Here is a 12,841-nt window from a genome sequence, read left to right as displayed (position 1 = left end):
AGGCAAACAAGCGGGAACGGCTATGGCCATCATTCCCTGAGCTTCCAAGAGGCATCAGTAGGGTCTCCTGTTTGTGCCTGATGTTGTAGAAGTAGCCACAATCCAATACAGAGGGCGGGGGGAATGGCGTGTGTGAGAAATACATTTCCAGAGGTTATTGTCCTACCACTGTGCTGGGGCCAAACTGTCGTCTGCTGCACGACAATACAGACCTCTCTCTGACTCAGGGTCTCTAAGCTCTGTGGCCCGAACTGCCACTGCAGTGAGAAACGATGGCATATTCCCCCCACCACCACGTTGTGTTTTAGCCTATCCTTCCTCCAGGGAGCTCAGGGTGGTGTGTGTGTGTGCGTGTGTGGTTCTCCCTTTTTCCATTTTGCCCTGGCAACAGCAACCCTGTGAGGTAGGCCAGGCCGAGAGACTGGCCTGGAGTCAAGCCGGTGAAACTCAGCAGCAAAGCAGGGTTTACGGAGCAAGCCCTCGGCTGGAACGGTAACCGCTTTGCCATGCTGGCTTTCAGCCTAAAGTTTCTGGAAGGGAAGGGCTACAGCTTGCGCTTTGTACGCGGAAGATCCCTGGTCCGGTCCTCTTTCATCTCCCGTCAAGGGATCTGCCGCAAGGGTTGAAAAAGATCTGCCCAAGACCCCGGAGAACCTCTGTCGATCAGAATAGACAGTTTTGAGCTAGCCGGTCGGGTGGACGGACTCAGTATTGTAAGGATCAGCACAACCGCCTCAGTCAAAGTCAAAGTCAAAAACCTTTAATGGCATAAAAAGAGCATAGGAAGAGCATGTTAAAATAGTACAATACTTATCAAATTCAATGCCTCAGTCAGATTTTCGCCAGGAGGGTTCAGAGGGCGGCCATGTGTATCCAAGTCCCGTAGCACCTTAAGAGACCAACAAGATTTTAGGGTACAAGTTTTTGCAAGTCAAAGCTCCCTTCTTCAGATATGTCAGGTATCTGATGAAAGGAGCGTTGACTTTCGGGAGTCAGAATCTTGTTGGCCTCTAAAAGGCGCTTCCGGATTCGAATCCAGAGGCATTCTCACATTTGGGCCTTATCTTGTTTCGGCTGCGGTTGTACATTCCCGGTCAGTGAGACAACTCTCTCTTTGCTGTCCCATATCTCTCCTCCTCGGGGGTGATGACCGTTTCCAGAAATGTCTTTTCAGGATAAAAAGGATCTCAGCCAGCGCTGAAGGAATGTATACAGGCAATCTGCTTGGGAAGGCTTTTTATTGCTGCGTGTGTGTTTATAGTTGCTCCGTTACAGGAAAAAAGGAATCCGGATTTTATTTTCCTCTTTCGATAATTGGAGAAGCTTCGGGGGGTGGGGGGAGAATTGGCTCGTCCTGGGCTGTTTGGAGATCGTAGCGGAGAGAGGGAGAAATGCGTCAGTACGATTCTGCCGATAGGTTCGTTTGAGTCAAATTTTTATTCCAGAAAATAATGTGGGGTTGTACCCAAGCCACAAAAAGAGGCACAGAAGTTGTGGTGTACTTCCCATTGCAGGCCAAAGTGGAGCAGGGGGTGATAACGGGAGAGATTCTCGTTATGCCTGTGGCGAGAAATCAGAGGAGTAAAATCTATAAATGTGACACCTTTTCCACACCCGGCCGCCCTGCAATTAACAAGTAATTAAATAGAGGCATTCAATGCCGCAGGCGGTAGCGATGGTCACTAGTTTAATTTGCTTTTAAAAGGATTTAGACAGATTCACGGTCCGTGCAGAACTATTGCCATGTGCTTGAAGCTCCGTGGGCGCCATGCTTCTGCCCGAGGTTAAAAATGAATCCCGTGGGCTGGAAAGGTTATAAACCACTGAGTTCAAAAGATCTTGGGCGAGGGGCTGCAGGAACCCTTTATGCCTGAGACCTGCAAAAACTGTTGCCAATGCCTAGAAGAGCCTGCTCTAGAAGGGAGCTTTGGCATCTGAAAAACATCTGCTCTGCCACTGTACTGTGGCCCATCCCCACAGAAGAAGAAGAGTTGGTTTTTATATGCCAGCTTTCTATCACTTAAGGGAGAATCAAACCGGCTTACAATCACCTTCCCTTCCCCTCCCCACAACAGACACCCTGTGAGGGAGGTGGGGCAAAGGGTTTGGAATGAGACCGCTTGGGTGGCCATTAGCAATTTCTCTGGGTTTTTTTATTTATTTTTGCAAACAAGTCCCAAGAATTTGGCAGTGGAAAGAGAGAAATTCCAAACTTGAATCATGCGAGCAGATGCCGTTGCTGAGAGCCATGGAAACGGGTTTAATTTTTTTGTGACGCGTCGAGCATCCTAAGCAATTGTAGCATCAAGTGTTTTGGCAGAGAACGAGGGTTGAGTCAGATCTCACAAGTTTTGTACGGATTGTGGTGGTGGGGATTGTCCCCAGACACGCGAATCGCACGAATTGGCTGATGCGCTGCAAAAGCGTGAACGGATCGGCCCCTCCCTCTGGCTGGTCCCGAGCAGCAGATTTGCAATGAGTTACTTGAATGGGGTGGAGGGAAATTGCCTCCAGGCCTACATTGGACGGTTCCCCCTCAGCTCTTTGAAGACATGTGGTTGACCTGCTCAGGCCGCGGAAAAGGACCCGGGTGCCTGTGAGGCCCCTGAGAACTTCGTGCAGGCTCCCCCATCTGTTTAAATTTTAATATGCTTCGATTTTGGCCTGGGTGGGGAAACTGTGCCATTTCCCATGTGAACCCCAGATGGTATAACCATTACTGCAGAGATCAAAAATTTCCCAGCGAGACAATCTTTTATTGTAGCTCAGAGGCCAAGATTCCCCCCGGAGGCATGAGCTTAATACGGGGTGGGGTGGGGTGGGGTGGGGTGGGGAATACCCACTTTTGACCTTACCAGATTTACTTTTAACCTCTCCTGTCTCGTCCAGCCAGGATCCAGCATCCCTCTCCCGTTTCACCATCGCAGATCTGCTGCCGGACTTGCAACACATTATCTTCTGGATGTCTAACGCCATTGAAATCTTGTACTTTGTCCAGCAGAGATCCCCCGTCTACATCCAGAACATGGAAGAGGAGATGGACATCAAAGGTGAAAAGACCTGCCCTGGGTCCAAACCTGCTGCAGCATCTGTCCAGCTGGTGGGGCATCGGTTCTGGACAGGGCCTTGTAGCATACGCCGCTCGGAGATCACGGCTCAGGAAATTGATCGTGCCAGCTTGGGGGATTGGCAGTTGCGAGTACTAATTTGCCTTTCATAGAATCATAGAAACATAGAATCATAGAGTTGGAAGGGACCACCAGGGGCCATCTAGTCCAACCCCCTGTACAATGCAGGAAATTCACAACTACCTCCCTCCTCCACACCCCTAGTGACCAAAAGATGGCCAAGATGTCTCCCTCTCATCATTTGTCTAAAGTCACAGAATCAGCATTGCTGACAGATGGCCATCTAGCCTCTTCTTAAAAACCTCCAGGGAAGGAGAGCTCACCATCTCCTGAGGAAGCCTGTTCCACTGAGGAACCGCTCTGTTAGAAAATTCTTCCTAATGTCTAGACGGAAACTCTTTTGGATTTAATTTCAACCCGTTGGTTCTGGTCCAACCTTCTTGAGCAACAGAAAACAACTCGGCACCCTCCTCTTTCGAAGCATGTAGAATTGGCTTGAAGAACCCATGGCATATATGTATAAGATCCTGGGTTCAGTTTTGGGTATGTCCAATCAGATTACCTTAGGAAGCCGAAATGAGGCCTTTGAGAGCCACTGTCTGTCACAGGAACCCGAGGGATCGATGAGGCAGCCCCTTTGAGAGCCAGCATGGTGTAGAGGTTAAGAGCAGTGGTTTGGAGCGGTGGACTCTGATCTGGAGAATCGGGTTCGATTCTCCCACTCCTCCACATGAGCGGCTGAGGCTAATCTGGTGAACCGGGTTGGTTTCCCCACTCCTCCACACGAAGCCAGCTGGGTGACCTTGGGCTAGTCATAGCTCTCTTAGAGCTCTCTCAGCCCCACCTACCTCATAAGAATATTAGAAAATCCCTGCTGGATCAGACCCAGGCCCATTAGGTCCAGCAGTCTGTTCACACAGTGGCCAACCAGGTGCCTCTAGGAAGCCCACAAACAAGATGACTGCAGCAGCATCGCCCTGCCTGTGTCCCACAGCACCTAATATAATAGGGCATGCTCCTCCGATCCTGGAGATAATAGGCCTGCATCATGATTAATATCCATTTTTACTAGTAGCCCTGGATAGCCCTCTCCTCCATGAACATGTCCACTCCCCCCTTAAAGCCTTCCAAGTTGGCAACCATCACCACATTTTGGGGCAGGGAGTTCCACAATTCAACTATGCATGTGAAAAAATACTTCCTTTTATCTGTTTTGAATCTCTCGCCCTCCAGCTTCAGCAGATGACCCCCATGTTCTAGTATTATGGGAGAGGGAGAAAAACGTCTCCCTGTCCACTCTCTCCAAACCATGCATAATTTTATAGACCTCTCTCTTGTCTCCCCTCAGCCGCCTTCTTTCCAATCTCACAGGGTGTCTGTTGTGGGGAGGGGGAGGGAAGGGGATTGTAAGCCGGTTTGGTTCTTCCTTAACTGCTAGAGAAAGTCGGCTTATAAAAACCAGCTCTTCTCCTTTCATCATTACGTGGAACTGGCTGGTCGGTTTGGAGGTGGCTTGAACGAAAGCCCATTATTCCCCCCAAGTGTGCTTAGCTCCTTTGTGCTGTTGCAAAAAATGCTCGTGGAACTCCCGTTCTTGTAGTGTTGCACTACGTAGCTCAGGGCCACCCTCTGTGACATCATAGCAGGGAAGCCAATAGCAGCCAGAATGGCTGCGATTCCTTCCCTCTGCGACAGCATCCCTCCGAAGCCCTCCTTCTTGCCATATGACACTTCCAGCCCCTGGGATGACACGAATAAATAAAATATTCATATTTCTTCCCCCACACTTCCACCAGAACATGATTTGCAGAGCGCCTGATTATTTTGCGGGAAATATCTGGAATTTGGTCAACGCTGCCCATCCCGGTTGAAAGTTGTGAATGTCTAGAAACAAATATTCACTCTGTATCCTGGGTGTCTTGTAAAGAAAACACACACAGACGACAAACATCACCCCCTGGTGCCCTTGAGAAGGAAAATAATCCCCCTTCTCAAATCAGCAGTGACAGCTCGCAGTGCTAGGAAGGCTAACCCAGTGGCTAATTCCTCCGTAATGTGTGGCCTCATTTCCTTTCTCTCTCCCTTCACCCTCTGTCCTATCATCCCATCTGGGGAAAATAGCAGGAGCATACCAAGCCAAGTTTTGGATGCTTTCCATATCCCTGCTTGACTCCATTCCCATGCTGATAGCTAAGCTGAAAAGTTGAAATGGGGTTGGGGTCGGTGGGTGGGTGGGAAATCCATCCTCCCTTGAAGAGTTCTAGTCAGTGTTTGGTCTCTCTTGGTGTTGTTCTGGGCAGATGACAGGCATGCTCTCCAAGCAATAAACTTCCATGATTCAATATACTTCCATGTGTAGTCTTTGCATACAGAAAGCTAGCATCTCAGGGAGAGGGCCCTAGCTTGCCGTGCTAAATGTCTACGTGTGGGGAATTTATTGAGCTGCAAACCAATTCTTTGGCTCCGCTCTAACTCTTTGTTTGCACTCCTTTTCAGGTTCGAAGGAATCGCTCTTTTCCTTAACAATCACGGCCAGTGAGGAAGCCATGACTGTTCTTGAGGAAGTCATCATGTATACCTTTCAACAGTGTGTCTACTACATCTCCAAGGTACCTCTGCCAGGGCTGGGTTCGGGCACAGAATGGCAAGGTCTGTCCCCACAGAGCGGTGGCGAGTTGCCGGTCATGGGTAACTTCATCTCCCACCCAACCGAAGCTCATATATATGAAACTGCATCTGGTTTTGTGTCCCCCAGCATCACCCTCCCTTCTCCCCGCCGAGTGGCTTTTGGGTTCTCCCCCCTCGCCTCCCGTTTCCGTCCAAATCACAGCGTACAAATTGCCAGTGCGTCCCCCCCACGCGAATGAAATGTCACGCTCCTCCCGCCGGCTCGCTGGGGGAAGCCAAACAGAGCCGGCAGTGTGCAAGAGGAAAAAAGAGGGCTTGTGCTGGAAGGGCGGGGACCACTTTCCCACCTCCGAGAAGCTAAAACAAGCTCAGTGACTCTGCCTTTCCCCCAGCATCCTTTGCCAGCTCCGGGACTTGGAAAGGGCTCCGGCCTCTTTTAGTTGGGAAACCGCCTGTTTTTCTTCTCTCATCTGTTCCTTCTATGTTGGGTTCCCCCCCCCCCACTTCTTCTCCCTGCCTTCCTTCTTTGTGGAAAGATTGACCCCCGTAGGCTCTCTCCCCGTTCTCTGGGCGATTTCTGATCGGGCAGAAACAGCGATCGGGTGGCTCAGCCCGGTTGGGTCTTCACTTTTATTGTTACTGCGGCCGTTGACCAGCAAGAATATATCCACGTATATAAAACATTCGAGCGAAGTCGAAAGCAATTTTCAACAGGACAACACTAGGGACTAATTCATGGTGATGATAAAAAAACGTTCAGCCACTTGTATTGTTCCAACAACAACAGAGTCAATAAATAAATCTGTAAAAACTAACATAAAAATAAAATACAGTAAAAATATGAATATGAAATTTAAATTTTAAATTCATTTAACGTTTTTATCAGTGTACCTGCGGTGCACTTTATATACAAAAGCACAGAACTTAGCGGCATTACTTATGACTTGTGGGTTTTTGTCAGAGAAGTTTTTCGAGTTGATTTTTTCCGGAACGACCTGGGGTCCGGTCCAGTTGGCTCCAACCAATTTACCCGCTTTTCTTTCTTTCTAGTTTTGCAGGCCATGCAGAATAATAAAACGAAGGGTGGGTTTTTTTTGTTTTGTTTTTTTTGCTTTAGTTAAATTATAGAATGATAGGTTTGTAGGGGCCATACAGGCCACCTAGTACAACCTGTCAGCGGCATGGGAGACAGTCGGTGTCTTCTCGGCCTGGCACCGTGGGCCCTGGAAATGATGGTTCTGCCTTTCTTGGGCTGTCAGAAATACCTTGAACTACTGGCCCCGCAGGTTTCTTGGAAAGCTCATCTTACCTAGAAGATGCGCATGAGGGACCAGTTTTTGTAGTGAAGAGCCAGCGCGGTGTAGTGGTTAAGAGCGTGGTTTGGAGCGGTGGGCTGTAATCCGGAGAACCGGGTTCAACCTGGTGAACTGGGTTGGTTTCCCCACTCCTATGCATGAAGCCAGCTGGGTGACCTCGGGCTAGTCACAGCTCTCTTAGAGCTCTTTCAGCCCCACCTACCTCACAGGGTGTCTGTTGTGGGGAGAGGAAGGGGATCGTAAGCTGGTTTGATTCTTCCTTAAGTGGTAGAGAAAGTTGGCATATAAAAACCAACTCCTCCTCCTCTTCCTCTTCTTCCTCCTCCTCCTCCTCTTCTTCTTTTCTCTGAAAGACAGTGTGCCAAATGCTTCTGGTATTCCGTAATGTGCCACTTCGGGAGAGTGACAGGTGTCTGTCTCACTCTGTCTCAGGAGGGCACGAAGCTCCCTGAGGACAGACGTTTTTGATTCAGGTGGCCGGGAGCACCGTTTCAGGGCTCCCAGTCTGTGCGATCCAGGCCTGCAGGGTGGTGTCTCCGTTACCAGTCCACGCAGTTGACAGGGGCGAATGCCTTAATTAACAGAGAACAAAAACACCCAACCTCATTATTCTGAGTTGTCTGCAAAGCCCAGCGCAAAGAAAATCTGGGTCAGAAAAAACCCAGGGGTTCCCTTAATGTCAAAACTGGATTCATCCCGGTGTCCTATGGCTGCTGTGATGGTAGACCCAAGGGAACGTTCCAGAGGACGTCATCCATCAAGGGGAAACGGGTGGTAGCCAAAATACACGGGGCACGGCTCTCGGCCAAAAGAAGCTCTTTTCCCCTCTTATTGATTGAAGAACCGGTCTTAAATCTCTCCTGCTGAAATCAATGGAGCGGAACAGAATGTAACTTTAGGCCAGAGCAGTTTATTCAGTCTAAACGAAAGCTGTCCCATTTATCTGCTCATTTTAAATAGGAACGGATCCCATTTAAATGCAATTAAAATATTGTATGTTTGTGAAGAACCAGGCGCTTGTCAATCATCCAAGTTTCTGTCACACTTAATTGGCCAGAACCCTGGAAGGCGGGATAATATTCCTTCCCACAGACCAATTGTCTGAAATGTTCTCTTTGCTTTTCTATATCTATCTCTGTCTCTTTCCCAGTGCCCTAGTGCACCTTCCAAAACTGCCATTTTCTCCTGTCTTTCTGTCATCTGGAGATCAGTTGTATTTCTGGAAGAACTCCAGCCCCCACCTGTGTTTTCTTTCTTTCTTTCTTTCTTTCTTTCTTTCTTTCTTTCTTTCTTTCTTTCTTTCTTTCTTTCTTTCTTTCTTTCTTTCTTTCTTTCCTTCCTTCCTTCCTTCCTTCCTTCCTTCCTTCCTTCCTTCCTTCCTTCCTTCCTTCCTTCCTTCCTTCCTTCCTTCCTTCCTTCCTTCCTTCCTTCCTTCCTTCCTCTCTGTCTCTGTCTCTGTCTCTGTCTCTGTCTCTGTCTCTGTCTGTCTGTCTCCCTTCCCTTTGGAGCAGTGGAGTCTAATCTGGTGAACCGGATTTGTTTCCTCACTCCTACACAGGAAGCCAGCTGGTGACCTTGGACTAGTCACAGCTCTCTCAGCCCCACCTACCTCACAGGGTGTCTGTTGTGGAGAGGGGAAGGGAAGGTGATTATAAGCTGGTTTGATTCTTCCTTAAGTGGCAGAGAAAGTTGGCATATAAAAACCAACATCCATCTTTCTTTCTTTCTTTCTTTCTTTCTTTCTTTCTTTCTTTCTTTCTTTCTTTCTTTCTTTCTTTCTTTCTTTCTTTCTTTCTTTCTTTCTTTCTTTCTTTCTCTCTCTCTCTCTCTCTCTCTCTCTCTCTCTCTCTCTCTCTCTCTCTCTCTCTCTCTCTCTCTCTCTCTCTCCCCTCCTCTTCCCTCCCCTCCCCTCCCCTCCTTCCTTCCTTCCTTCCTTCCTTTTTTCCTTCCTTCCTTCCTCTTGCAGAAACACCAAGTAATGAACTCAAACTGGCTGTTGCCTTGAAGCCCTTTATAAAAGAGTCTTATTTTTTCCAAACTGCATTTTATTGTACTGGCAACGATGGTTCAGATACAGGCATTTATGGAGTATGGAGATAGTTTTTGATGCTGCGCCTTAATGTTTGAATTACAGAACTTATACACCAGTGACATGTGCCTCTCCCCCTTCCTCTCCCATCCCATCTCCACTCAGTCGCTGTACGTGTCTCTCCCCGTCCTGCTGGAACGCAACCCGTTCCAAAGCGAAGGCCGCGACGGCTGGCTGTCCTCCCCGCCGCTGCCGGAGGAGATCCGCAAGGTCGTGCTGATCTACCAGGCCACCCTGGACCTTCTCCACCAGTATGACGTCCACCCGGAAATCGCCTCCCAAATGTTCGCCTATCTCTTCTTCTTCTCCAACTCTCCAACACCCTCCTCTTCAACCAGCTCATGGAAAAAGGTGCGTTTGTTCACTCGCCCGCTCGGTGGGGGCCGTAAGTGGAAACCGCCACAGGTTTCCCCACCCCCACCCCGCATACATCAAGGTTTTGGGGTGCTTGCTTGATTCCCCCTTATAGCTTTAATACAGTCCCCCACAAGTCACCTTCCCCCCCCAAATAAAACTTAAAAATCCCAGTTGTTTAGCCTTCCATCGTAAGGAAGGTTCTCCAACCCCTTGAATCATCTTAGTTGTCCTCCTTTGTACTTTTTCCCAGCTCTGAGATGTCCTTTTTGGCAAAGAGTACAAACAACTTTTTTGCTGTTTGTATTAATCTGTGGGTAGGAGCCCCGTGGCGCAGAGTGGCAAGCTGCAGTACTGCAGTCCAAGCTCTGCTCACGACCTGAGTTTGATCCCGACAGAAGTCGGTTTCAGGTAGCCGGCTCAAGGTCGACTCCACCTTCCATCCTTCCGAGGTCAGTGAAATGAGGACCCAGCTTGCTGGGGGTAAAGAGAAGACGACTGGGGAAGGCGCTGGCAAACCACCCTGTAAAATAAAGTCTGCCTAGGAAATGTCGGGATGTGACGTCACCCCATGGGTCAGGAATGACCCGGTGCTTGCACAGGGGACCTTTACCTTTAGAGCTTAACACTAAGGGTTTTAATGGTAAATTGTGAAGAGCTGGGCTGATCCATGACTGTTTTTAATAAAGATTGATTGATTGATGTCCTTTTTGAGATAGGTTGACCAGCCCTGCATAGTGTATTCCAAACAAGACCACCAAGGATCTATGCAGGGCTTTACAATGTTGGTCGTTTTCTTTTCAATCCCTTTCCTGATAATCCCTAGCATAGAGTTTGCCTGAGTCAACGTTTTCGTCACGCTGTCCACAGCGACGCCCAGTTCCCTTTCTTTCTCAGTCCCAGCTAGTTCAGACCCTATCAGCATATATTTAAAATCTGGAACAACAACAACAAAAACCTTGTGTTCATCACCTTGCGCTTTCACCTATGTTGAACTTCAATCGCCACGTTATTGCCCACTCACCCAATTTGGAGTGATCCCCCCCCCGAGCTTTTTCACAATCTGCCATGTCGTTTTCTCCACCCTGAACAACTCGGTGTCATCCGCAAGCGTGGCATTTGGAAAATGGGGTTGTTCGGTGCTGGTGTTCCTGTTTTGTCCCCCCCCCATCCTGTTTCATAATTAGTTTTATTTGTAGACCTGTGTTGAAAAGCTGGTTTATAAATATCGTTAACAAATTAAAAAACGACTAACAGACTTTAGCTCATTATTTATCCCTTCTGGCGTCTTGTCCCCCCCTCCCCCCAGTCTGAATTTATTATTTACTTTTTTGGAAGCTGGAAAGTGCTGTGTACTTATTCCCCCCCCCCCATCCTAGAAAATACACTTTGCACAGCCAATGCTACACAGATAAATGTTGCATTGGTCACATTAATACTGAGAAGAGATGAAGGAGGAGAAGAGTTGGTTTTTATATGCCGACTTTCTGTACCATTTAAGAAAGAATCAAACTGGCTTACAATCACCTTCCCCTCCCCACAACAGACACCCTGGGAGGTAGGTGGGGCTGAGAGAGCTGTGACTAGCCCAAGGTCACCAAGCTGGCCTCATATGTAGGAGCGGGGAAACAAATCCAGCTCACCAGATTAGCCTCCGCCGCTCATGTGAAATTGAACCCGGTTCTCCAGATCAGACTCCACCACTCCAAACCACCACTCTCAACCACGACACCTTGCTGGTTCCAGCTGGATGTTAGGAAAAAAATTTTTACAGTAAGAATTGTTCAACAGTGGAGTCAGCTACCTAGGGAGGTGGTGAGCTCCCCCTCGCTGGCAGTCTTTAAAGCAGAGGCTGGACGAACACTTGTTGGGGTGCTCTAGGCTGATTCTGCATTGAGCAGGGGGTTGGACTAGATGGCCTCTATGGTCCCTTCCAGCTCTGTGATTCTATTGCAACTGTCCCCTCTCCCCTAGGCTCTTCACTGGGCTGCTTCCACTGGTCGAAAGGCGTGAGGGTCCGGGCCACTTTGCGGCTCCTCCTGGAATGGGCCCAGAGCGTGGGCTTCGGCCAGCTGGCGGACCAGTTCTTCAACAAGCTCTCCAGTGTGGCAAGCCTCTTGGCCATGCCGAATTCTCAGCTGGTCCAGGTAAGGACCGGGCGCAGGTGAGAGCTTCCTGACCCCCTGGGGGGGAGGGGGAAAACTCTGTTCACATGGACCGTGGCTCGAGAGCTCATACCTAGGGTTGCCAGGTCCCCCTTCACCACTGGCGGGAGATTTTTGGGGTGGAGCCTGAGGAGGGCGGGGGTTGGGGAGGGGACTTCAATGCCATAGAGTCCAATGGCCAAAGCAGCCATTTTCTGCAGGTGATCTGATCTCTGTCGGCTGGAGATCAGTTGTAATACCAGGGGATCTCCAGCTATTACCTAAACCCTATTCATACCAGGGGTGAGGTTCGGCACGATTTGCCGCATGTGTTGGTCACTGATGCTGTGAAGATTATTGGCTATCCAAGAACCGGTAGCTTGGAAGATCAGAGGGCAGCGTCATGACAGAGGGGCGGGTTGAGCGATTCCGTCTTATATCAGCGGCCTGGTATAACTTCCGCTTATCTTGAAGAAGAAGAAGGTCGGTTTTTATATGCTGACTTTTTCTACCTTTTCAAGGACAATCAACCTGGCTTACAATCTCCTTCCTCTCCCCACAACAGACACCCTGTGAGGTAGGCGGAGCTGAGGGAGTTCTGAGAGAACTGTGACTAGCCCAAGGTCACCCAGCAGGCTTCATGTGGAGGAGTGGGGAAACCAACCCTGTTCCCCAGATTAGTGTCCACCGCTCATGTGGAGGAGTGGGGAATCAAACCCGGTTCTCCAGATTAGCGTCCACCGCTCTTAACCACCACACCGTGCTTGATCCTGTGGTGTCTGTGAAGTCGTATAAGGTTGGGTGGGTGTGATTTCCATAGCTGACCTCCTCTCCATGTCCACCAAATTGAGGCAGGGACGGCTAGAATCCTTTGTCTTCTCCTGACACTACATGGATCTGCTGAAGTGGACGATAGTGCATTTTATTTTATTTTACTATAAGTTGTTTATAGTCCGCCTTTCTCACTGGACTCAAGGCAGATTACACAGAGCACTGTGACTCGAAAATCACTGCCCTCCTTAAGAGGAGATGCTGACTCGTCCACTGGCTGACGAGCTGACGGCTTTCTATTTCAGGATAGAAATACTAGAGCTATACCTGCGCTCCTCTGCTTCCATTTTTATTTGGGAAATTCATCCCTCTCTGCCTGATCTGATTCTGCTGATGTGGAAGGCGCTGTTC

General features: G+C 49.1%; 1 protein-coding gene across 1 annotated transcript in view; it reads left to right on the top strand.

The window, feature by feature from the left end:
* RADIL (Rap associating with DIL domain) overlaps nt 1-12,841 on the top strand; it is a 38,173-nt gene that overhangs the window by 15,852 nt on the left and 9,480 nt on the right. The window contains 5 exon segments of the mRNA XM_056866284.1: nt 2,890-3,050; nt 5,625-5,737; nt 9,267-9,473; nt 9,476-9,512; nt 11,490-11,662. Of these exon segments, the coding sequence (XP_056722262.1) occupies nt 2,890-3,050; nt 5,625-5,737; nt 9,267-9,473; nt 9,476-9,512; nt 11,490-11,662 (691 nt within the window).

The sequence above is a fragment of the Euleptes europaea genome, chromosome 21, assembly GCF_029931775.1.
Source record: "Euleptes europaea isolate rEulEur1 chromosome 21, rEulEur1.hap1, whole genome shotgun sequence".
Lineage (NCBI taxonomy): Eukaryota > Metazoa > Chordata > Lepidosauria > Squamata > Sphaerodactylidae > Euleptes > Euleptes europaea.
Note: the sequence above shows the minus strand (reverse complement) of the source record. Positions and strands in the feature narration are given on the sequence as shown.